Genomic DNA, 27,008 nt, shown 5'->3' on the forward strand with positions numbered 1-27,008 from the left:
CTAGATGCCTGTATCCCCAAGAGAAGTCCAACAAACTCTCCCTCTTGTGGAAGGTAGGGTCCCTCTTGTGGAAGGTAGGGTCTCTCCAGGCATCGCGTGCTCCTACTGCTAGCAAAAAGACCTCCCATGCCTCTTGTTCCTCCCCAGCCATGCCCTGGCAGTTTCTGCCTCTGCCTTCCTAGTCCTTCAAAGCCTCCGGGCTTTTTAAGTCTCCTCCAACGATCCGAGTCCACCTCTAGGAGTCCATCCGTGATCTCCACCTAGAACTTGCTACGTGCCCTAACCTCGGTAGGGACATAGACATTGAGGACTCCAAGGCACGAGTCCCCAATATCCAATCTGATCCATAGAACCCTCCTTGCCCCTATCGTCCTGTGGTCTCATACACAAGCGGTGAGACTTGGGCCAATAGAGGTGCATACACCTCCACTCCTTCCGTGGGCACCTATGGCGTGCTGCCAGTAAGTGTGCGAGCTGCCCGAAAGTACCTTCCCAAACCGCCAGGCCTGGGTGTTGGTGAGCTTGTGCTCCTGTAGAAGTAAGATGTCGATCCTTCCGGCAAGGGCAGGCTGTAGCTCCTGCCGAACAATCAACTTCCTGGAATCACGTGTCCCACTGTAGTGGAGACTATTCACATTCTAGGATGCAAGGTGCAAGCTCATGGAGAGACCTGTGACTGACCGAATAGCAGGCATCTGTTCGGTGTGGAGGCTGCTAATGAGAAGGAAAAGCTATGAGGCATGCAAGTGCGCTTTGCCGCCGGTCTGGACGGCGAGCTTTAGTCCCCCATGGTGGCCCTCGGCGACCATAGGGGTGATAGATGCTCCAGGTGGTACTATCAATGCATCTATAAGCCATACTAAGAGTCATGACTCTGTACACTGGTAGAAATGGGCCGCATGTGCCAAGGGCCACTCGATCACATCCCTCGGAGCTCTCCACTATAGAGGAGCTCGAAAGATAATGCTCAAGTGTGGGACGGCACCAGCCCACCAATTAATGTCCATCATGCAACAAGGCCACTGCTGTGTAAACAGTGCTAGTCCTTCTCCCATCCACTGGGAGATGTGGTCCACTACCTGACCCTTCAACTCTTCCTCTACCTGTGTAGCCATCCACTCCCTTGAGCAAGAGGATTGAAGACAAAAGGGGTAGTTTGGTCCATCCGGTGGTGCTAGTAGATGGGCCTTGCCTCTCCTCAACTTACGAACCACGAAGATCCCCACCTTTAGAGGTAGTGGGAACTCTCCACGCTCCGCAACTCTTAGGTAGGACCATGGGCCACTATGGAAGAAATCCTGTGGCAACAGCTATGCCTGTCTCGGGAAAGTGTGACAAGCAGCAGGGGCGGATGAGCTGGTAGCTGTATGGGAGGGAGAAGACTGTTGGTGTGAGGAGGATGTAGATGTGTGTGGCTCATCACCTTCTGTGGGAGGGGGGGGGGGGGGTGGGTCTAGGGGGGAACACATGTACCGGGTGCAGATTAGGGTGGGTGCTCGATAGGGGGGGTGGTGGGGGGAAGGAGGATCGAGGGATAGTGGGATGGACGGAGGTGCATGGCGGGTGTGGGGGACGGGCTGGTGGCCCTGGAGAGGGGGGGAGGGTGTGGGGACTGTGGAATCTCAGGTGAGGTAGTCTATGGCGTGGGTGGTGGATGTGGGGGGCTGCAGTCCTGCCACGTGGAGCGAGTAGGGGGGGCTGTGGAGTGCTCTGCCTAGGGAGCGTCACTCACCCACCTACTCCCTACTAACGAGGCTGGGTCTGAATAGCTGGCTACACCCCCCTCCCCCCCGCCGTCTCCCTCTCTGTCGTCTCTGGACTCGTGTGAAGCCATTAGCGTCCACCTGCGGGCTTGTCGGCGGAGCCACCTTGGCTCTGAAACACGTACACACTATTGCCTGGTGGCCAAAGTTGTGGTAGCGCAGGCATTGCCTTGGCTGCCCCGTCACAATGACCTACTGCCTAAAGGCGTGCCCATCTGTCTCAATCTCTTGGAACTGTGGGATATTCTTGACTTCTTTCACTGCCACCTGTACCTTTGGGACTCCTGCTACTGTCACTGCATCTGCGAAAGACGCGGGAAGGACAGTGCCGAAGAGCTGTCCAAAGTCTTCCACCAACTGGCGATACTCTATCACCAGGCTGGGGAAAAGAAGGGTGACCGGGTGCCGAAGAAACCTATTGTGGAGTGCAAATGCCTCCACGGTAAAGCCATTGTACCAAGGTACCATGTATATGACCCCTTCCGTGGGTGCATATGGTGAATTGGAAAGTAACTCGCAAGCTGCGTCTGTCGAACCGAGCATGACCATGAAGATCCCTTGGCCCATTAGGAACGCCTCCACAATCTACACTGTGCCGATGCGCAGCATGGAGTGCAGCCAATCCCGAAGCTGGGCCCTGGCTGGGGAATGTCCTACTGCCTAACTGAATGAAAAGTAAACCCTGAAAAAGAAGGGTGAAGCCACGACCAAAGATCTTGCTTAAGTACGCGCAGAGCAAATGAATTCCACACCCAGCTTTCCGGCGCATCCATTACCGAATGCGCTGAAGTGGACTGAGAAGAGTCAACACACATATTGAAATCTCCCATCAAAAAACCCCTTCGGCCAAGTGACATCAAGCCCTGCAAGGTCGACCAAAGATCCCGTCGGGATGCGGGATCATTCGGAGCATAGAAGCCCAACAACCATAAAATCTCTCCTTCAAATAAGACTTCGATTACCAGAAAGCGGCCCCGCACATCATTTTTAACAAGAACAGGCTGGTATTTCTCATGGACAATCATCAGCACCCCCGAATAGTGCGTAGCATGTGTCCCTGCATAAAACAAACGGAATCCATGACAATCTACAACTTTTCCTGCTTCACCGTGACTTTTGTGCTCAACTGTACACAATACATCCCACTGGTTCTCATGCAAGACAGTCCACATGGCATGTTGCTTATGGCGAGAGCAAATGCCTCGCACATTCCACGTGGCTATCTTCATATATCTTCAAAAAAGGAAATCAGGAGCGAGGTGCCTGTTGCCTCGACTTCATCTTTTCCGCAAGAGCATCCAGGACACCCTCATCCAGAAAATCAGCCAATACTGCAAACGAATTCTGGGGGCCTGCTTTAGAGGTAGAAGGAAAATCCACTGCCTTGGGAGTGGAACGGGGATAACTTCGATCCCAGGGTGTAATCACATTACCTTTTGTATCAAACGCCAGCTTAGCAGGTGGGCCCTTGGGACCATCTGTATAGACTTTCCTGGTAGACTGATTACGGGGGGCAGACGGGGCCATAGTACGCGCAGCATACTGTGGAGTGAACATTTCTTTCCGGCGCATATACGTGCGCACGGAGTCCTGTGAAGCATTAGGCCCAGGGTCCGTCAGGCCTGCATCCAACTTTTTACCTTTTTTTTTACGAGCCTCAATCCAATCAGTGCCACGGGAATCCAGACCCAAGACCTATTGTTTGCCTTTATCCACAACACTAGGTGGCTGAAGGGCCTCCTGTGCCGGGGCATCAAGCACCATGTCATCCTTAGGCAGCACAACATGCGCATCCTCGGAAGACGGTTGTCTTTCTGGGCATTCTCATAAAATGCCCCAATTTACCACATGAAAAGTAGTGTCCCGCAAAGTTGCCCCATTTCAAGCAAAAATGCAAAGGATGCATGCCAGAACAATTGAGGCGAAGCCACGCAGGCCTTTTCCTGGCCATGTCCCATAACATGCATAAACGGTTTCGATTCATAGCCCTGAGGCTTGGGGGAACCAGCACTGTTCCCACAACTGCCATCGCATCCTTCAACAATGGCCAATAGACGGCCGGACAATTTTCCACTTCCACCCACACCAGGCATTCTCGTTGGAGCAGGCGCTGCAAGTCTCCCATAGGGCGCCATGGTATAGCATGGACCAAGCGGCGATCAAAGAATAAGGGCAACTTGGACAGGAGCTCACCCCGATGTGTTTCTGATTTCAACAGCACCTCATAAAAGCCGCGGGGTCCAAGGAAGATCTCCTCAACACACTCCCCTTGCAATAAATGGTGCATCCACTGGCGAATATGTGAAAGCATTGGGATCCTGTCAGTGAAGAAAAGTATAACGGCACGGTCATAAAACACCGAAAAAAACCGCAGGACTGATTTCGGGTCCACCGTGGCTTCCAGCACATCATCAGTTCCCGAGTCAGAAAAAGTTTCATTATTATGCTGGACATAATCGCCAAGCAGAGTATTGGCAAAGTCCAACAAATGCTCCCAGTCAAGCTCCTGCAAATCCACAGGATCAAAGGCGACCTGCGCATAGGAACGTTCCTGAGGACCCATTGGCTCGTCAGAAGTATGCTTGGAGCGTTTGCCCGCAGGCGGCAGTTCAGAACCCGAAGGCATCTCCTCCGTGCACGGCACCATGTCCTCGGCTCCTCTGTATCAGAATCAGGGCCAAGGGCTGCCACCGTCCGATCTAGAAAATCCATATCCAGGCCAGCCATACTGCTGTCTTTTCTCTCTGTCAGGGGGCACAGGCAAGAGCAACGCTATCTCTTGCGCTCTCTCTCTCGCTCGCTCTCTCTCTCTCTGTGTGCACAGGAGCAGATCAGCTCACTGCTCTGATTCTGCAAATGTCGTGGCCTGTCAGACTGTCCTGTGGACCCCGTCCGCTCTGTGGACGCCCGGCACTCCTTGTGCTGCACCCCTGTGGTCACAAAAGCTAGGCGAAAATGAAGCAGATTGCAGACGGCGGCTGCAAACAGGGCAGCACGTCGAGGTACAGTCGAAGGTGAGGTAGGCTGCAGACGAGAGTGACGCAGGCTTCAGGCGGCACTTCTGGACAGGGCGGCAGGTCGCGAGACAGGCGCAATAGGGGCAGGCTGCAGGCTGCGCCTGTAAACAGGGCAGGCGTTCACGAGAAAAACGGGCGCAGAAGAAGGTCGCCGCAGACAGAAGCGCGCGCAGGACCGAACTCCCGCCCACCACACAGAAAAATGCATCGCAGTCAGGGGGGGGCACCGGATCCGCCATCACCCACGCTCGTGCCCGTCACCGTCATCGTGCTCGATTCCTTCAACTCTCTCTCTCTCTCTCTCTCTCTCTCTCTCTCTCTCTCTCTCTGTGTACAGGAGCAGATCAGCTCTCTGATCTGTGCAGGGTTGCAGTCGCATGCTGCCAGGTTATGTCTCGCTTTCTCTGACTCGGCACAGCAAGATGCACAGGGCAGACACCCACGGACAGCAGACGCAGTGCAGATGGCTGACGGGGCAGCGAACGAAGGATACCTGTTTCTGCAAAAACCGTGGCCTGTCAGACTGTCCTGGGAACCCCGTCTGCTCGTCAATCGGAACAATGTGTCACGTCCCTGCTCTGTGCCCTACTGCTCGCGAAAGGCAAGCGGAAATGAACAGGACAATAGGCGGCGCCTTCAGACAGGTCAGCAGGTCGAAAGGACAAGGGCACGAAGTTGACGTCGAGGCAGACTGAATCGCGCATGATGTTGACGTAATATATATATATATATATATATATATAGGAACAGGCCAATGCACAAATTATTGTGCAGCCCGCAGGTTATAGTCCTAGGTCAGCATGACCTCAGGGGCAACATGGCAGATGGGGGGCGCCAAATAGAAGTGTACATCTAGATCCTTCAGATTTCTAGTATACAAACTTATTCCTTATATGTCTAGATCCAATCCAACAAATTCTTGGGTCCACATCCACCACAATGGTACTACTCAAAATCTAGTAATCATCCCTCTAGGGACCGTTGTGTCGTATCATTCCAAGTCACCCAAATCTCTTTCCATGCTATGCATTAAATAACAATCATGATGCTAACCCAAACAAAGTGAAAGCTGGAAAATGGGATCTTAGAGACTCTCTTACAAATTTGGACCAAGATCATTTGTTACCTCAAACGTAAGTGGGATGACTCCATAGTGATCTAAGAGCAAGTAAAGCAGATAAGAGGGTTTTTTAGCCACCTAGGATCCTGGCACATCCTCTCAGGCTTCTCCTTCCATGATAGGGATTATAGACCTGATCAGAATTCTGTTTAGCTTATTGTACAAAGCTTCCTCACTTCAGAGCATTTATCTTGGGGTTGTCTTTTTCACTTACTTTGTTTTGGTTATAGTGTCTGGGTCTTTTGTATAGTTTTTACTTTGGCTCTTAGCTTAGGTAGATTTAATAGAAGCCTCATTTCACATAGAATGAAATATTTGCTCTTCACATGTATTAAGTCATATTTGCAGAAACATATAGGTTGTATCATAGCAATACCACTTAAAGCTTAGGACAAAACATCCTTGGAGCCTTAAGCTTCTTGCATATGTATCAATGTGGTATCATGTATTTGGAATGCATTCCTGCATGTGTTGTACAATGAAATATCTCCTTTTTCGATCAAATTTTATAATGATAAGCAATTCACACACTTCTTCAGGACCATTATAAATTGCAAGTGTATAATCCTTAAACAGCTTTCCCCACAGACCCACCCCCTGCCAAAAGTGTGTCTAACTTCCTACTAGGTTTAGTCCAGTGAAAACAATAAATGTGCTCCTTGATTTTGATGTTCATAAGTCATGTTGTAATATCAAACATATTCTCTTTATAAGAATTCTTTCTATGACTACTTACAAAGATTGAAATTTTTTCTTTTACCTCTAATGCCCTGGTGCCTTTTCTGATAGTTCTAATTCATTCAAATGAATGTATATTTATTTTGCTTCAGGACCAATATCTTCATCAAATTGTCAAGTTCTATGGCTAAATAATACAGAGTATGTCAAGGCAGGGGATCAAGGAGGTGCAGAAGTTCTTTTCATGGATGTATACAATAATAGTGTCAGTGATTATATTAACTTCACAATGTACTTCACACGTGACATTGATGGAGAAAAGTTCGAAGATGTTTCTGTTATAAGTAAAAGGGAAGATGGACATCAGTTCATAAATTTCATGATTGTTGTTCCTGGTGAATACTCGCTTCACTTTGTGTATGGTGGCGTTGAGTTGAATGGATCGCCCTTGTCATTTGTCGTTATTCCAGGTAGAGTCTTCAGTTAACTGACGCTTTACAAAACATCAATGGCAACTCAAGAGAAAACTTGCAAGTTTCCTAATTCTATATAGATCTTTTACCATTTTAGAAGAATTTTTCACAGTGACAATGCAATCCTGTTCATGGAGACCACAGTCTAATGCTAATCATCCTGTGGAAAACAACAACATAAGAGAGTGCAAAAGCTTTCAGTGTTAAGAAATATTTAAATAAGTGATCATTAAAAAAATCTCTGAGACACTGGACTTTCAAGAGGCCTAAAATATTTGCCAATTTAGAGACTCAAGATTTCATAACATATGTGATTGCCATCACAGGATCCCTGTCACCCTCTCATTGCAGAGGAGTTTGGTCTGATGATGTTCACACTATAAGCTTGGGTGATTCTGGATCTCTGAAGGTGTTCTTAATGGATTCGTTCAATAACATCATCAGCACAACTACTAAGGAAGCTGAATTCTTAAAATACAGTGCTTATGTCACAACCAAAAGTAGCTCTCAAAAATCACCCGTCACCTTGAAAGCGATTGCAGATGAAAGCAATAGCTTTGAAAATGTCACACTTACTCCCAAGATAGCAGGAGATTTCATGTTATATGTGTTCATCAATCAGATACAAATTAGTGGCTCACCATTTGAACTGACTGTCCAATCAGCAGTTGCTTCAGGTATCTACCTGTGTGGAAAATACGCATCTATGGACACAATCTGCTATAGTACATCTAATTGTAACTACTTGTTTAAGACGAAAGTTTAAACACTCACCCACTCCTGATCAGAAAGTCCCCCTCCCCCCACAAAAAACCCCGCCCAAACTTTCCTTCTTTTCTTTTAAAAAATATTCTCTAGCAGAACAAAATATTCTAGTGCAAGAAGCATATGGAGTGAAATAGTACCATCTAAATGGGAAAGTTTTGAGCACAACTGGAGAGAATCAAATAGTTTGACTCAAAAGTTTCAAGTTTTTCAAGTAATAAAGATTGTAAATAGATTGTATGCACAGAAAAAAGGATTCTGTCAGCCTGAAGATTTGCCTACCTGTCTGACCTTTCAGGTGGTATTGTCTATGTTCCAAATTGTCTTGGAAAATGGCAAAATGGTACAAATGTGTTCAAAGTGGGGCAGCAGGCAACCCTGGATATTGCTTTGAGGGATGCAACTAATACTATTCTTATCTCCCCTACAGAGTACAACTTTATGATAACTTTGATGGACTTAAAAGGCAGGAGAACCAAGATGAGACCCAAGCAGCTACCCAGCAATGAGCTTGGCTATGATATAGTGACATTTAATACCACTACAAAAGGATCCTTTCTACTGTATATTGGAGATGCTTCGAGTCAAATTAAAAATTCTCCCTTCCTTTTCCACGTGCTTCCAAGTAAGGACTGATTGAGCTTTGGGAAGATCTTCCTCGTGCGCGCGCGCGCGTGTGTGTGTGTGTGTGCGTGCATCCGTGTGGTAGTTATACAACATTAAATCGGTCAATCATAAAAGATGAACCATGATTTGTATTAAATCTAGTAGAGAGTACACATAGTCAGCATTACAAAAGGCCAGCAAGGCATCAAAGAAGTGATACATGAAGCCTGAAGTAGTAAGACATAGTCAAAATTAATGTGTGTGTGTGTTTGTGTGTGTGTGTGTGTGTTTGTGTGTGTGTGTGTGTGTGTGTGTGTGTGTGTGTGTGTGTGTGTGTGTGTGCACGTAAATATACTGCACTGGATATTACCAAAAAAAAAAAAAGTTGTGTGTGCACGTGCACTTGCTATGTTTTTGGCCCCACTGGCAGGGGCCGTGCAGGGGTTGGTGTGGGTGTGGGGGGTGATTTAAATTCAGTGCTGGGAGTCACCACCCAGCCAATTAGCAGTCAAGTAGATTACAGGTTACAGTTGACAGTAGAAGATTTGTTAGCTGATAATTGTAAAAATGCATTCCTTTAAAACAAATTGAAAGGTGAAATATTCTACTTATGAGAACTATGTAAAACCAAGGGGTGCTTGCTGATTCAACATCCAGAAAAAAACACACAAATGGTTATGTGCATTTACCAATCTCTAAAAGTAAAATAGGCTTTGCATACATAATTTTCATTGCCTTATTTTTTTCTTTAAGCCCATAGGCTATTTATCCTCAATATTTCTTTGTGAAAGTGTGCTATAAATGAATCATGAAAATCGATGCATTTTTTTTGTAACCTCATAACCTCAGCAGTTCTTCCTTCAGGTAAATTTTGAGGGCATTCTCCAATGTGGATATAATACACATGACCTAGTGCAACTAAAGCTAAATTAGTGCTGCCCTAGGTACTTTTCCTGGCGAAAGTACTTAGGAATGTTGAAAGTGTCATTACTTTTACATCCAAGGTCCAAACACATTCGCTCAATCACTCAAATTGAAAGGAAATTGGCATTTGAGCACATTTCCTTGGTTAAATATTACATAAAACATGACATACTATGTTAAACTGAAAATGGTTTTACATAAGGTGATTTTGAAAGTTAGCCTTCATACTTTTTTATTGGTAAAATTATTTGAGGACCATGACATGCAGCAAAGTGTGATAAAGAACTCCCATGTACAAATGTAACTTCTCCGAGAATTTCCGAATTTCTACAATATTAATTTCATTGATGAATCCCATCATTGAGATGTGCTCATATCACCTTCTTTTGGATAGTGTTTTTCAAATCAAGATATTGCATTATTAAAGTATTTGCCACTTTTTGGGACAAAGGTGTGGCTAATTATTTACTCAAAAGAAAATTACATTGAAATATAAGTGCTCAATAGTCCAATTGAAGTTGTCTATAGATTAAAAACCACTCATGTATACAAGCCTCTCAGGGCGATCTAGGGTGAATGGGGGATATAAGCCATGGAGGACCAATGTGGCCACTTTATAATGTGAAGAATAAGCCATGGCCACCCTAGGTGTGGATGAACTATTGCCACAACTCCCATTGGTGCTAAGAATCAACCTGTAGTTGCTCCCAATAACCATGAAGTGAATGGATGATAGACAACCAAAGCTTTGCCAGAGTAGCATACTTTGAAAGGCTCTTGCCATTGAAAAACATCTAGCAACGCCTTCTACATGCACCACCCTATGAGGCTCTGAGTGAACTCTCAAGCCTCTAGTCATAATGCCATAGGCTATAGTACATGGTGGCTAGGCAAAGCCTCCACACATACCATAGCACGTGAACCATCCTCAATCATGGAGACCATATCATGAACCTCTATCTCATACAGTAAATGGGAGCCCTATCTAACTAACTACCAACACAAGGCCACACACGAGTTGTGTTGCCTCACATAACTATTGCCAATGTTGTGGAGTCTCCAAGAGCTGTAGGAATCTCTTGTCTTCTAAGAGGCCTTGGCGCATTGATAGCAGTGCATCGAGTCATATGACCTCTAAAGGAGATTGGCTCCAAGATTTTTTTACTCATTTGGGTACAATCACTACTAGTGACATTAATTCTATGCCTATTTGTGGTGTTCACACTTCACCTTTATTGCTCACATGTCCATCTTCGAGCTCCATCTCAAAAGTCTGACATGTTATGGAATCGGGCTTCCATCTCCTCTTAGTTCATGGCCTTACCTGACTTGATATTCGGATTGTCTTCACCAAGTAGGTTGTTTCTATTGATGATTTGAGTTTACGAGCCATTGTTGCAACAAGTTGGCAAGTGTGGGGGCTATATAGGCCCCATTCCCCTTCCAGCATGAAGGGTCCTTCAAGGGAGTTTTCTATTGTTGCAACCATTCCCATTTGTGCACCATTCATCCCACAAGTCCTACCCCATCCCCCACTATCTCCTTTGATGATTCCCTCATACCCTCTATCCCTTACAGATGGGGATGATATCAGTGATGTGGCTGTAGATTTCTTGGCCCTTTCTGTTTCAGAGGGGGTTTTCTATCGTCAAGGAGATTCTTTAAGGCTTGCAGTCTTCCATTTGACTTTTTGTATGCAGTGGCCTCTTTCCTTCGTCGATAGACTTCATCCCCCATAGCAATCCTCCTGCCACCCTCAGATCTGTTCCATATTCTTTAGCCTTCTGCCACATCTAGGATCTGAGAGGAGGTGTTAGTAATCTTGTGTGTCATGTATGGTTATCTCCTACCTATGAGCCTCACTCTGACTCAAACAAGGACATTTGGAGCTCTAACATTGTGTTTCTCTCATTTTATCAGTCCTGGACACTTTAGGTGGAGGTCACATCACTGCATTTCAGTTTTGGTAGGGTGGACATTGTGACAGTGGACGGGCTGACTTAGGCAGCCATTTTCTGGGCCCTGGCCAGTTCATGTTTCAGTTTGGCTATTTATAGGCATCCCACTCTCTCTCCACTTATCTAGTATTCATTCAGTCTGCCCTCCTCATTCTTTTGTCTCATACACCTACCTCCTTACAGCACCCACACTAACATTCTATTGCATGTTCTTTAGCCTCCTCCCTCTCTATTCACTCATCTATCGACCTTCTAGCCGCAAGGATTTCTATCCTCTACTTATGGTGTGTCATCGCACACCATGGGTCACTCCCATGCAGGGATATCCATCCTCTGCCCCGAGTGTCGTTATCCCTCCTCCATGGGCTATTCATGCGGTCACCATGCCCATGCCCAATTAGTCCATTCCCACTTTTGGATCCACTATGCACACATCCTGTGTGCATGGTAAGCACTCTAGGATTCATTCCCTAGTGCACTCCACTCCCCCACCCTATCCACCCTACCCACATTATCCTCCTTACATATTCTCCTTATAGCACTGCCACTCTTGTTGCTATGGCCAAGAATGCCTTCACAGATACCCTCGTTAGTTGTGCACTCTCACAAGGTTATCCCATAGCCTTTGGGCTGAAGCAATGTCTATAGTGGTTGACATTTGCAACAGGTCCCTTACTATTTCCTTACAGGTTATGACTCTACACAAGGCTTTCTTCGGACAGAAGCCGTACGTTGCTGATTTTCACATTTTTGGATGCAATGGCTACATTCTCGTTGACAAGAAAAAGAAGGGGAAACTCGATGCAAAGTCCAAGTTACACATGTTTATTGGTTATAGTCATGTAATCAAAGGATACATGCTCTATGATCCTAATTTTGACAAAGAGGTGATGATCCGAAATGTTCTCTTTGATGAGGTTGTCACCTCTTCTTCAGAAGAACCCCCTAATGGTGCACAAACAGGTGGATCCTCTGCTACTTCCCTTCCACTCACCACTACCCCTTCCTTCTAAGTTACCCCTTAGCACCCCTTCTTTGGCACTAGTTTCCCTCCCACCCCTTGTCTCCCCCTCCTTCATTGGCTTCTTGTATCCCTCATTCTTCTTTGAGGGTTATTCAGCCTTCAAAAGGGGAGTTTTCTTCCCATAATGAGGTGCATTTGTCTTTGGATGCAAGTGCACCATAGGTATCGAAGGCCCCTTGGGCTCCCTCACATGATACACAACCATTTGTTATTCCTCAATGGTGTCATAAACTGATGCAGCAATGTGGATTTATTTCTTTCCCAAAAAACTAGAGAGACCCCTACAGATCAACTAGATTACAAAAAAGGACTTGGCATTCACTTTGTGTGAACTATGCCCTAATGTCCAAGATTTCTGAGGATCATGAGCCTACTACTCTTGAAGGGGCTCTTGCACAAGAAAGCTAGTGTTGTGCTATGCAGAAAGAGCTCAATTTCCTCAAGCAGAATGAGACATGGAAGCTAGATCTACATCCCGTGAGATAAAATATTATCAATGTGAAGTAGGTCTACAAGACCAAATACCTGGCAGATGACACCTTGAGCAAGCACAAGGCAAGGCTTGTTGCTAAGGCTTTCATGTAAAAGGTAGGATTGACCTACTTGGAGGCTTTTTCTTCATCGGTCTAAGTGTATACCATTTGGACCATATTAGCTCTTGTAGCACATCATCATTGAACCATGTATTAGATGGATGTGAAGTCCACATTCTTGAATGGTATTTTTTAGGGGAGCTTCATGTGAATTAGCCTCAAGGTTTTAGTGATACCCAATAAGGAGAACTATGTGTTTCACTTGCATAAGACTCCCTATGGTTTGAGATAAAATCCCCTAGAGCTTAATATTAGCAAATTGACCACTTCTTCCTTGAGAATGGTCCAGGAGATCGGATCATGATCCCAACCTCTACTTTCAGTTGGAGGATCAAGATTTTGTGATGTGTCATCCTCTATGTGGATGATTTGATTGTGACAGGTAAACATATACATGAGGCGAAGCATACATGGGAGATTCTAAGCCAAGAGTTTGGTGTGACCAACCTTGATCTCCTCCACTTCTTTTTGGTTTTCAAGTCTACCAACAATGTGAGGGCATCTTCATTTCTCAGCACAAGTACATCTCTGAGCTTTTGCCATAGTTTGGAATGGCCTCTCGTAAGCTTATCTCTGAGTCCAAACTATCCGTCGCAAATGATTTTTTTGGCAAATGATATCCTCTATCGGAGCCTTCTCAGGTCATTCGTTTGACTCCAAAGTATGGGTCTTGCCCTTATGTTGAATAGTGATCACTTTAGCATGCATATCAATCATTGCATACACATGATGGAACCAAGGCATACCAAGCAAGACATCACAACCAAGTAGAGCAATAAAGAACTCTTCATTGTCCTCATCCCGAAATGTGCAAACGAAGCTTTCCAATGAGTGGTGTGACAGGCTTTGTATGGCCCTTGCATGCCATAGCAACTTTTCCCATGGATCCCATCTCATCCTCCGTGATGCCTAGACAGGCTGCCATGTCTATAGAGATAAAATTGGCTCGTGCTCCATTATCAAAGAAAATCAAAGCATGCTAGTCTCTGATTTTGCCCCATGCTTTGCATAACTTAATAATATCATCATTGGAATGATCACTAACATTTGGCATCAATCCAACTGATATTCTGGGCTTCTTAACCTTGGGATCTCCCTAATTTTCTAATTTTCTAGCTTGCTACCGATTGGGACAGTCCTTAGCCATGTGAGCCTCCTATTCACAAGTAAAGCATTTATTTGCAGCCCTTAATTTAATATGTTATGCAACTAACTTTCGGCCCTTTCCTTGCTATTTTGACCTCTTTTCAAGCTGATTTTCAAATCTTTCACTTTTCTCAACCTTTAACAACTTCTTATTTAGCATTCTCCCTAATTTTTTGAAAGTCCAAATCTTTCCCACACAGCAATGTATCAACTATAGCAACAGTCTCTATAAGCTAAGACATGCTAGACATAGTGGATTTAATGTAAAAATCCTTGATTTCCTTAGGAAGCCCACATACATACTTTTCCACTTGCTCATGAAGAGGAACTAAACGATAAGAAGTTACTGGCAGCAAGGCATTCCAAAACTTCTTGTTATACTGTTTCAAGTTCTTGCATTGCGTTGCATCAAGGTTGTTTCAAGTTGTCATGACATCCACCTCAAATGTACTAGTCAACCAATTCAATGCAAACATTTGCTTGAATTGTACCCATGTTGACAGTGCTCTACCTTGCATTAAGAGCATAGACCACCATTGCAAAGCATTCTCCTTCAAGAAAGTGGCTACCTTCCAAATCTTAGAGGTTTTGGTGAAGTTTCCCCCCTAATAGGCTACATAAAATTTTCGAATAAAATTCAAGGTTTTCAAACTATCTTGTGCGCCATTGAAAGGACTCAAACTTAATCCCTTTTTCACCCTCATCCTAGTCTTTTGCTGCCCCTTTAGGAGTAAAGTTTCCATACACTGGCTACGTCAAAAAGGGTGCATTTGATGTATTTACATCATAACCAACACCAAAAGAAGAATTTGCATGACCGGCACTCATTCCTTGAGCCCCATGAACACTTCGGGGTACATATGCATTACCAAACGTGTCACAAGGAAAATGTTACAAAGGGAGAGAGTAGGGAAGACACAATAGGGGGGAGAAGGAGAGGTCTGAAGGTACAATAGGGGTGTTGGAGGCAAAGCAACAAGGAGGTATACTAGCATAAGGAATAGAGCAAAAAGATAGTGTGAGATGGAGGCAATGACTGCAACAGCAATGATGAGATGCATATGGCTTTTGCATGCTAGCCAGATGGCTTATTGTACGTCTAATTATACTTTAATTTCAATAATCTTTAGGGGGAGAAAAAAGGGAACTTGGTTGGCTAGAAAAGAACCTTTGTAAAATTTATATTCTTTAACTCAAAATCCCTCATGAAAAATAGAGAGAGAGAGAGAGAGAGAGTATATATTAACGTCTCTAAAAGGCCAATGTGGCCTATGAGACCAAAGCAATACATACAATGATGGTGTGTTTCTCATCTGGAACGAGAAAAGATGAAAAACATGTGTATAAGACTGAAAAAATGAAATAGTGTCCTATAAAAGGGAAACATGTCAATGATCTAAAAGTGAAAATAGAAAAAGGAAAACTCTCCATCAATGAGATGTTTGTCCTCTAAGGAGGTGTATCTCTGCATGGCTGAGGCGTCTCAGCATCTGTCTCCTGTGGCGCTCAATGATGGCTTTAATTTGTTTGTGGTGTGGATGTCTAGGCCTTCGTCCGGGTGGACGTGGGCGCCTAGACCGGCTAAGTGCCACTGCTCTATCCAAAGGGACACCTACAAGAGATGAGGTTCAATGATGATGGACTCCTGTAGGCTGTGTGGCAGTAGTAGTAGTATCTGCCATACTCTGTCGTGTATCAGTGAAAAAGTCAGTGACTGCTCTCTGTCTATGTGAGCCGAGCTGTGGGGGCCTCCTACTCCGTAGAATTGTTGCTCTGCGCCTCTGGAGCTCCAAGAGGAAGAATCCCAAGCATCTCTGATCCTCAAATTGCATGATCCGTCTCAGGGGTCCAAAACCCTCTCGAAACAGACAGTGGTATCTACCTCGTATATCATAATATACAGTGCATCGGTAGATGTAGTGTTCCTCTATCTCTGGCTCTCTGTCGCATAGAGAGAGAGAGAGAGAGAGAGAGAGAGAGAGAGAGAGGTGTGTGAGGACCTAATGGTCTAATGTAAAAATGTGACTTATTTCCTTCCAATATGGTTGGTCTAAAGGCATATTTCCAATATTAATATACACTTATTCACGAAAGAGAGAGAGAGAGAGACTGAGAGACAGAGAGAGAGAGAGAGAGAGAGAGAGAGAGACAGAGACGAAAGAGAGACAGAGAGAGAGAGAGAGAGAAGACCCGATGGAGGTTGCGATGGCGAGCGTGAAGATCGACGATGGTGTCCTGTCCTCGCGCCGTCAGAGGATGCCCTAAATCGCCTGCGCCGTCGTTTTCTGCCTGCGACCATCATCCTGCACGCGGGCGCCTACCTATGGAGGCTCAGAATTCGCCCTCGACGTCCGTGCCTGCCAGGTCTGCGTCGTCCCTCTTTTCTTTCTTGCCGTCGCGTCGTCTGCCGTGGCCATCAAGTCGCGACTTGGTCTCCCTCTGCGGTGTGACTCTGCCCTACTGCGCGCGGTCTTGCCTGACGTCTCCCCTCGGACGTTGCACAGTCGCCTGGATCTGTGCCCTCAGCTACTCGCCTGTGTTCACACGCCCTGTTTGTCAGGGGTTCACTTACTCGCGTCTGGCCGGTTCAGCACAGGAGCCCCGTTGCAGTCCTATTGCTGCAGTCGGGCGGTCTCCTGATTTTGCAGGCCTGTGGGACCTGCAGAGCGAGCGAGAGAGAGAGACAGAGAGAGAGAGAGACGCCTGAACGAGTGCACGCCTATGGTCCCCTGCTTTACGTCCGCATGCAGAGCTAAGGCAGCCGAGAGCGAGAGAGAGAGGATCGCCTAGACCTGTGCGCCGCCTGGAGACCCATCTAACGACTGCCGCCTGACAACTTCTTCAGAGAGAAGACAGCAGTATGGCTGGCCTGGATATGGATTTTCTAGACCGGACGGTGGCGGCCCTTGGCCCTGATTCCGATACAGAGGAGCCGGAGGATATGGTGCTGTGCACGGAGGAGATACCTCCGGGTTCTGAACAGCCGCCTACGGGCAAGCGCTCCAAGCATACTTATGACGAGCTAATGGGTCCTCAGGAACGTTCCTATGCGCAGGTTGCCTCTGATCCTGTGGATTCGCAGGAGATTGACTGGGAGCATTTGCTGGACTTTGCCAATACTCTGCTTGGCGATTATGTCCAGCATAATAATGAAACTTTTTCTGACGCGGGAACTGATGATGTGCTGGAAGCCACGGTGGACCCGAAATCAGTCTTGCGGTCCTTCTCGGTGTTTTATGACCGTGCCATTATACTTTTCTTCACTGGTAGGATCCCAGTGCTTTCACATATTCGCCAGTGGATGCACCATTTATTGCAAGGCGAGTGTGTTGAGGAGATCTTCCTTGGACCTCGCGGCTTTTATGAGGTGTTGTTGAAATCGGAAACACATCGAGCTGAGCTCCTGTCCAAGTTGCCATTATTCTTTGATCGCCGCTTGGTCCATGTTGTACCATGGCGCCCTATGGGCGACTTTCAGCATCTGCTTCAACGAGAATGCCCGGTGTGGGTGGAAGTGGAAAATTGTCCGGCGGTCTATTGGCCATTGTTGAAGGAGGCGATGGCAGTTGTGGGAACAATGCTGGTTCCCCCAAGCCTCAGGGCTATGAATCGAAACCGTTTATGCATGTTATGGGACACGGCCAAGAAAAGGCCTGCGTGGCTTCGCCTCAATTGTTCTGGCATGCATCCTTTGCATTTTCGCTTGAAATGGGGCAACTTTGCGGGACACTGCTTTTCATGTGGTAAATTGCGGCATTTTATGAGAATGCCCAGAAAGACAACCGTCTTCCGAGGATGCGCATGTTATGCTGCCTAAGGATGACATGGTGCTTGATGCCCCGGCACAGGAGGCCCTTCAGCCACCTAGTGTTGTGGATAAAGGCAAACAATAGGTCCTGGGTCTGGATTCCCGTAGCACTGATTGGATTGAGGCTCGTCAAAAAACAGTAAAAGGTTGGATGCAGGCCTGACGGACCCTGGGCCTAATGCTTCACAAGACTCCTTGTGCACGTATATGCGCCGGAAAGAAATGTTCACTCCACAGTATGCTGCGCGTACTATGGCCCCGTCTGCCCCCCGTAATCAGTCTACCAGGAAAGTCTATACAAATGGTCCCAAGGGCCCACCTGCTAAGCTGGCGTTTGATACAAAAGGTAATGTGATTACACCCTGGGATCGGAGTTATCCCCGTTCCACTCCCAAGGCAGTGGATTTTCCTTCTACCTCTAAAGCAGGCCGCCAGAATTCGTTTGCAGTATTGGCTGATTTTCTAGATGAGGGTGTCCTGGATGCTCTTGCGGAAAAGATGAAGTCGAGGCAACAGGCGCCTCGCTCTTGATTTCCTTTTTTGAAGATATATGAAGATAGCCACGTGGAATGTGCGAGGCATTTGCTCTCGCCATAAGCAACATGCCATGTGGACTGTCTTGCATGAGAACCAGTGGGATGTATTGTGTACAGTTGAGCACAAAAGTCACGGTGAAGCAGGAAAAGTTGTGGATTGTCATGGATTCCGTCTGTTTTATGCAGGAACACATGCTACGCACTATTCGGGCGTGCTGATGATTGTCCATGAGAAATACCAGCCTGTTCTTGTTAAAAATGATGTGCAGGGCCGCTTTCTGGTAATCGAAGTCTTATTTGAAGGAGAGATTTTATGGTTGCTGGGCCTCTATGCTCCGAATGATCCCGCATCCCGACGGGATCTTTGGTCGACTTTGCAAGGCTCCATGTCACTTGGCCAAAGGGGGTTTTTGATGGGAGATTTCAATATGTGTATTGACTCTTCTCAGTCCACTTCAGGGCATTCGGTAATGGATACGCCGGAAAGCCGGGTGTGGAATTCCTTTGCTTTGCACGTACTTAAGCAAGATCTTTGGTCGTGGCTTCACCCTTCTTTTTCAGGGTTTACTTTTCATTCTGCACAATATGCAACTACTTGGTCGCGGTTGGACCGAATGTATATCATGCAAGGGGATGATTTTCTTCCCGAGATGCTAGAAATGAAGGTCTTGCAGCAATATGCGTTGTCGGACCATTTCCCCCTCCAGCTTGAGATGCGGGCGCAACCTATTGCACCTTTTATGCAATTGCTGGATAGGCTCCCTTTACGTTTCAACTCCTCTTATGGCGGGGACACTGCTTTTCATGTGGTAAATTGGGGCATTTTATGGCTGAATGCCCTGAAAGGCAACCGTCTTCCGAGGATGCGCAGGTTGTGTTGCCTAAGCATGACATGGTGCTTGATGCCCCGGCACAAGAGGCCCTTCAGCCACCTAATGTCGTGGATAAAGGCAAACAACAGGTCTTGGGTTTGGATTCTCGTAGCACTGATTGGATTGAGGCACGTCAAAAAAAAGGTAAAAAGTTGGATGTAGGCCTGGCGGATCCTGGGCCTAATGCTTCACAAGATTCCGTGTGCACGTATATGCGCAGGAAAGAAATGTTCACTTCACAGCAGGCTGCGCGTACTATGGCCCCGTCTGCCCCCCGTAGTCAGTCTACAAGGAAAGTCTATACAGACGGTCCCAAGGGCCCACCCACTAAGCTGGCGTTTGATACAAAAGGTAATGTGATTACACCCTGGGATCGGCGTTATCCCCGCCCCACTCCCAAGGCAGTGGATTTTCCTTCTACCTCTAAAGCAGGTCGCCAGAATTCGTTTTCAGTATTGGCTGATTTTCTGGATGAGGATGTCTTGGATGCTCTCGCGGAAAAGGTGAAATCGAGGCAACAGGCGCCTCGTTCCTGACTTCCTTTTTTTGAAGATATATGAAGATAGCCACGTGGAATGTACGAGGCATTTGCTCTCGCCATAAGCAACATGCCATGTGGACTGTCTTGCATGAGAACCAGTGGGATGTATTGTGTGCAGTTGAGCACAAAAGTCACGGTGAAGCAGGAAAAGTTGTGGATTGTCATGGATTCCGTCTGTTTTATGCAGGAACACATGCTACGCACTATTCGGGCGTGCTAATGATTGTCCATGAGAAATACCAGCCTGTTCTTGTTAAAAATGATGTGCAGGGCCGCTTTCTGGTAATCGAAGTCTTATTTGAAGGAGAGATTTTATGGTTGCTGGGCCTCTATGCTCTGAATGTTCCCGCATCCCGACGGGATCTTTGGTCGACTTTGCAGGGCTCCATGTCACTTGGCCAAAGGGGGTTTTTGATGGGAGATTTCAATATGTGTGTTGACTCTTCTCAGTCCACTTCAGGGCATTCGGTAATGGATACGCCGGAAAGCCGGGTGTGGAATTCCTTTGCTTTGCACGTACTTAAGCAAGATCTTTGGTCGTGGCTTCACCCTTCTTTTTCAGGGTTTACTTTTCATTCCGCACAATATGCAACTACTTGGTCGCGGTTGGACCGAATGTATATCATGCAAGGGGATGATTTTCTTCCCGAGATGCTGGAAATGAAGGTCTTGTAGCAATATGCGTTGTCGGACCATTTCCCCCTCCAGCTTGAGATGCGGGCGCAACCTATTGCACCTTTTATGCAGTTGCTGGATAGGCTCCCTTTACGTTTCAACTCCTCTTATTTGAAGCATCCAATTTTTTAGGGCTATATGCAGCAATTGATTGAGAGGTTCTTACTAGACTTCGCCTTTGAGGGCATGGCTTCATTTGCACGGCTGCTCTCTAATGTGCAGCGGGTTGCTCGGCAGTATGGGATTCACCATGCCTCTCTTTGTCGGCAACGTCGACATGCATCAGAGGACTTACTGGCTTTGGTCCGTTCCTTGCTCGTGGATTCCCCAGATGATGATTTTCTGCTGTCACTGGAGAGGCGTCTGGCCCATCTTATTCAAGTGTTTCAGTTGAAATCTTATCAGTAGGCCAAGCTGCATAACTTGACTGACACATTGCAAGATAGTGCCTGCCAGTCTCATAAGTTCTTTCGCACCTTGCATGCTTCTCCGGCTCGCGAAAATATGACTAGACTCCAGGATTCGGAAGGGCGCATGGTCACTGATCCACAGACCATTGTCAATATGTGCAGAAATTATTTTATGGAACTTCTTGGTTCTTCTCCCTCGCCTTCTAGCCAGCTTACGCATGCCCGCTCAGTCTTCTATCATCTGGTCCGCCAGCAGGTTCCACTTGATATGCAAGCCACTTTGGAGGCGGATATTTGCGAGGAGGAGGTTATGGATGTTTTGTTGCACCTGCCTAAGGATAAAAGTCCTGGTTGGGATGGTCTCACTAATGAATTCTTTGAGAACTCGGCCACGTAGTTGGTGAAGCCATTGGCGGTCATGTTTCAGCAGGTTTGGGAAACAGGGGTCATGCCTTCCTCATGGAAAGAAGACCTTATCAAACTGATTCCAAAGGTCCCTTCGCCGTCAATGCTCCAACACTAGAGACCAATTTCTTTGATGGGCTCGATGTATAAAATCTTCTCCAAAGTGCTGGCGAATCGGCTTCACAAGCACCTTCCAGCTATTGTGCATCCTCTCCAATATGGTTTCATTAAGGGCCGCAACATTCTGTATAATATCTTAAATGTGCAAATGGCTATTGACTATGCGCGGCACTCCAGTCAGGAAGTGGTATTGATTCAATTGGACTTGGAAAAGGCATTTGACTATGTGGACTGGTCTTTCATTGCAGATCTCATGTCTGCTATGGGCTTTGGTACTCGGATGTCCCGATTGATCTACACCGTTAGTGCTGCGACTTCTTCAAGAGTTATGCTCAATGGTGGGGTTACAGAGCCATTTGTCCTTGCACGCTCGGTCAGACAGGGTTGCCCTTTGAGTCCTCTCTTCTTTGCCCTGGCGACTCACCCGGTCCTTTCAATGTTATCCTCAATGGCGGCTTCTGCTCAGTTGGTAGGATTGTCTCTTCCTTTGGGGCAGCACTTCATTAGCCAATCTTTGGCTGATGACACCTTTATGATTTTGCGGGTGGAGAGGGACAACATTCGAAAGGCATTAGATGTTTGGGCGCTCTTTGATCAGGCCTCTGGTCTTCGCATCAATGCCTTTAAGTCAACCATTCTCAGTTGCACGGAGCCTGATTTACAGTCATTAGGCTGGCAGGGCCAGGTGATTTCCCATGGCTCCATTATCAGGCATCTTGGATACCCATTGGGGGTGGATGTACGGCCAAAGGACCTACTGGAATGGATTTCACAAAAACTGGCGGCGAAGTTTATGTATTGAAAGTCGCAAGCGTGGCCATTCCATGTCCGCCTCAAAGTGGCTCAGACAATTATGCTACCAATGCTAACATATTTCCTGCCATTGTTGCCATGGACGCCTACTACTTTGAAGGCTCTCACTCATCCCATTCGCTTCATGCTATGGAAGAAGGATTCACTGCAAGCAGGCATTTCGTGGATTTCATGGTCACATACATGTACCCCTAAACGCATGGGTGGTGGAGCTATTTTGGATGCAGAAACTCATATGCTGGCTCTTCGTTGGTCTCTTTTTCGTGCCATGTGTGTGGATCCTCACCCGTGGACCATCATAGCCCGTTATTTTCTTGAGGACTGCGGACTACGCCATGGTAACACACGACTTCGGGCCTCCTGGTGGCATGTCCTTAATGCTGACTCTCGATTTTCCAGTCCCTCTTCCTCTTTGTTACTGCACTTGGTCGGCTCTTGGAAAGTGGTGCTCCAAAAGGCCCGTTGGCATCCAGTGGGGGACCGCTTGCAGACTAACTCCTTTCAGCTGGAATTGTTGGCAGTATCGAGATTACTTTCATGGGAAGACAAACATCAGCTCAGACCGAGATTTAACCGCATGGCCCGTTTAGGTGTGACTTCGATTGCCGATGCTACCCTTGCCTCTCACAATGTCCTCGCATCGTTTCGGACTGCTAGGAGACTTTTCAGGATCCCGCGCGGATACCGTGGTTTATGGGGAAAGCTTTTGTCGGAGCTTCAGGGTAGGCAACCCTTTCCTGCCCTGGCTGTGGATCGTCCTTGGCAGGACTGGGACCTTGCAGGCTGGTTGAGTCTGGAAAAGGCCTCTACTAATCAAGTGTATCATCTTCTCATTCAAGATCACCAGTGGCTGGGTGTGAAAGCTAATACTGTTTGGGGACTGCGGAAATCGCTGTCATGGTGGCAGGCAACGCTGATGGAGGGTTGGCTGAATAAGGCACTTTTCAAATGCAAGGTCTTTCTTTGGCGGGTAATGATTGGTGGTCTTCCTCTTGCCTCGGCCCTTTCCAAGCGTCGAATCTCCAATGGCAATTGTTTCTTCTGTACCACTACTGCGGAATCGGCCCAACATCGTTTTCTTTCTTGCCCGCTCGCCAAGAATATCTGGTCACTCTTGTCGCAAATCTGGCGCACAGTGGTGGGGTCCTCACTAACTCCTTTCGATTGGGTTTTTGTGCGCCCAAAGTACCCCACACCGCCACAGTTACATATGAAGATCTTATTTCACTTTTTCAGATACTGGGGATGCTGGCACATTTGGACCACGCATAATGCTTTTCTCTTTGATTCGGCCTCTAATGTACCGAGACATATTGCCAGGCTTAAAGGGCTCTTGCATTGGCAGCTAGATCTCATCCGGCACTCCGACTTGCTCCCTCGGGAGGATTTGCATCCCTGGCATATGGCAATTGCCTCTGGGTCGTTGCCATGATTGGTGTAACCTTTTTAGTGCATTAGTACGGGGATTTCCCACACGTTGGCCTAGGGCCCTCGTGTCTCTTGTAATCATGTAATCATGTAATCTTGTACCTTTTTTCCGTAATTAATACAATTACCTTTTACGAGAAAAAAAAAAGACAGAGAGACAGAGATAGAGAGAGACAAAGAGAGAGATTTACGAGAAAAAAGAGACAGAGAGAGAGAGAGAGAGGTTCCGCAAAAAAAAAAGAGAGAGAGAGGTGTGTGGGTAGATTGCGGTTGCAGACTCTACATGATGTTGCCATTCATGGTCAGCCCCGTCTTTATTCCTTCTGTTACATTCACAAGTACTTTCAGGTGCCTAGAGGCTACACCCAAATTTGGTCAATTTTGTAGGAGCAGCTTCAATGGCATACTTTGTTGCCTGACTTTTAGCCTTCTTTCCCTTGTAGGATTGGGTGTTTGTGAAACTAGAGGATTTCCTAAAAAGGCTGGCCAATTAGATTTACCATAAGATGGTCGAGTATAGGAGATGAGTCACTAAGAAAGCCAACAAAGTTTGGCAAGTTTGGTATAGTAGAGGGGAGTGGTGAGATAGATTTCTTCAACTATGGAATTCCAAGATTCCTTATGGAGGAAAATTTTTCATATGGAGGCTGCTTATTGGGGTCTTCCCACTAGGGATTTGTTGCATGCTCGCAAGATCTCCCATGGTCGCAGTATCTTTTGCACTGCATGTGACCAGACCTCGATTCATCTTTTCATCTCCTGCCCTATTGCAAGACTAATTTGGAGCTTTATTTCCCGTGTGTGGACCTCAATGACACAACAGCAACAAATGGCCATACATTCTTGGGTCATGGGCAAGATGCATTCTTTGACCACTTGTAGCCAAATCATCCTTGCCTTTTCCATTTTCTAAGATGTACTGCCTTTGGCACATTTGGCACACCTATATGCCTTTATTTTCTATTCATCCTTTGGTATCCATGGTCACGTGGTCCGTGTTTGAGGATTACTTCAGCTGGCCTGCTCACTGAACCGGCTGCTCCATGGCTATATATTGTTCGCTCCACTCCTATTGCGCCCCCCACATTGTTTTGGTAGCCTTTTGGCTTCACTTATGATTGCTGTGATTTTCTTTGGCTGGCAAGGCCTGATGTAAATATTCTCATTTAATTTAAGCTTATTCAGAAAAGAAAAAGAAGAGATGTGCGTAGGTATACTATAAGTTTCTTTCTTTTAAATTAAATGATATAGCACTTCATCATTTGAAATTTTGAGAGGCTCCGTCTTAATTATTAATACTTTCTCCACACTGAACTCCAACTGCTTACAACATTTTTTGGATAATTTTTCTTTTCAGCTTGGTGAATGACCCAGCAATGAGCTTTTCAAGTTCTCAATCAGTTTCCACTTTGTACAAAGGGTATACCTTGAATTGGAACCACCCCACATAGAGGTATTTTGTCATTTTCTCAAAGTAATCTGGTTGGAGTACAGAAGTGTGATTTTACTTATGCAGCTAGAACAATCAAGTCATTAAGCTCAAATTGATGAATACAGGAAAAGATTAAGGATTCAAATATCAATGAAGCTCTTGAAAGTTGATGACCGTGAGTTTATATAGCAGTTGCTTTTTGCTATCCCCAAAGATTTGGAATCCATTGGAGTCTGGATGAAAAATGTTATCAAGTTTCATAATAAAGCACATACGGTATCATGTGAGACATGAATCATGACACATCACTACTAAGGATAATTAGAAGCATTGCTTCTGGCCTTGCCCTATGAGACAAGATGATGTGGAGAGGAAGCTTAAATGGATCTTCATGTCACTCAGCAAGGATAATTGTGCCCATAGTGTCTTGGACTATAAAAAATGGATATGGGGATTTTCAAAGCAGCATCTATTTTAGGATAGTCCACTTCCCTAACAGCGTGGACTTACAAGTAACAGTCATAAATGAGCTGCATACTTCTCACTCTTGCATCTTATTAGAGATCATATATATTCTTAGAGGTAGATGAGTGAGTACAAAGAGATTTAGAGAAAATGAGGTGGCAGTAAGATGATGCTTATACATTTGAGATTCATGCACTTTCTTCCATTTAGGAATTGCCCATAAGTACACATTATAGCCTGCCAGACTGGATTTTTTTTGTTAGTCTATTCTCCCTTAAAGCAGCCAACCTGGAGTGTCTATTCCATGTGCATACTTGATATATTGGTGTTTGAACTATGATTTTTAACATTAGTGGTGATTATTGCTGAGATTTCAATACAATTTTCTTTTCCTCAGAAATAACAGGAAAATATGTGACACACATCCTTTGCTAGAGAATTGGTACGAAGGGTCCGCACTCTGATATGCAAAGAATTGTGCATCTTCTAGAAGTTATTTTTCACACTCTCTCAAACAAATTTAAAGTCATCATGTTGTCGCTCAAACATGAGCTGATTTGTGTGAAATGTTCACTTTAAAGGTCCTCCTTGACTTGGACATTGATGGCTTTCATCTCAAGAGTTTTTGTAGTTTAGTATAGCATTAAAATTGCTTATTTTTTACAATTTTTCTGAAGAACATAAAGAATCGATCAAAGTATAAAAAAACCTCTACCAAACCATACAAGGGGTTAGGTGGAAAAGGTGCCAGAATCCCATGTCTGCAAGCAAGCCTCTCATAATTACTGCTTATGACGGTATAGATTTGGAGTTCTTGAAGGGCACCATGCAAAGGATGGGATTTCCAGAGGAGTTGCAGCCCTCAATTCCTTAGCCCATAGCCAAGTGTTCTTGTCAATGGGGATACAGGGTAGAAGATTTAGTATTGAAAGATTAGTTAGACAATGGGGATAGAGGGGAGAAGATTCGATATTCAAAAATCAGTGAGACATGGATATCTGTTAGCCCCCCCCTTTCTATTTCTATTTGTGAGACATGGATATCTGTTAGATTCAAAAATCAGTGAGACATGGATATCTGTTAGCCCCCTTTCTATTTCTATTTGTAAAAGCAAAGGCCATGAGTTCTTTTGGATGGATAAATGTATTGGAATTTCAGTTTAAATAATAAGTATAAAATTTCTGAAATAACAATATGAAATATTTGTACTTTTTTAAGTTAATGTTGTACTCATTGCAAATTTTGTAGCCTTTGTTCTTGACAATAGGGTTCTCAATTTTTGTGATTATAAAGTTGAAGATATCTTTAGAAACAGAAAGCAATGGGTTGTTGAGCTAAAAATGCATTATAAACTAATTAGCTCTTTATTACAACACCAAAACACAAATTATCAAACTTCCATTAAATCCCATAAGCCAAACTTTAATTTGGAAGGA

The 27,008-nt window shown here is 45.6% G+C and overlaps 1 protein-coding gene across 5 annotated transcripts in view; it reads left to right on the forward strand.

Moving 5' to 3' along the window:
• Positions 1-25,128, forward strand: part of LOC148041852 (uncharacterized) — a 218,910-nt gene extending 193,782 nt beyond the window's left edge. For 4 of the 5 annotated variants that reach the window (XM_087683277.1, XM_087683293.1, XM_087683301.1 and 1 more), the window contains 4 exons: positions 6,731-7,048; positions 7,378-7,728; positions 8,115-8,441; positions 9,287-9,406. In XM_087683277.1, coding sequence (XP_087539403.1) covers positions 6,731-7,048; positions 7,378-7,728; positions 8,115-8,441; positions 9,287-9,297 — 1,007 coding nt within the window. In that variant the 3' untranslated portion in view covers positions 9,298-9,406. Of the gene's footprint in view, positions 1-6,730; positions 7,049-7,377; positions 7,729-8,114; positions 8,442-9,286; positions 9,407-25,032 lie in introns of those variants that run through there. The other variant, XM_087683285.1, reaches the window with a different exon arrangement.
• Positions 25,129-27,008: the final 1,880 nt, after the last annotated feature.

This window comes from Lygodium microphyllum, chromosome 1 (genome assembly GCF_053477565.2).
Source record: "Lygodium microphyllum isolate KBCC chromosome 1, Lygodium_microphyllum_v1.1.10, whole genome shotgun sequence".
Classification (NCBI taxonomy): domain Eukaryota; kingdom Viridiplantae; phylum Streptophyta; class Polypodiopsida; order Schizaeales; family Lygodiaceae; genus Lygodium; species Lygodium microphyllum.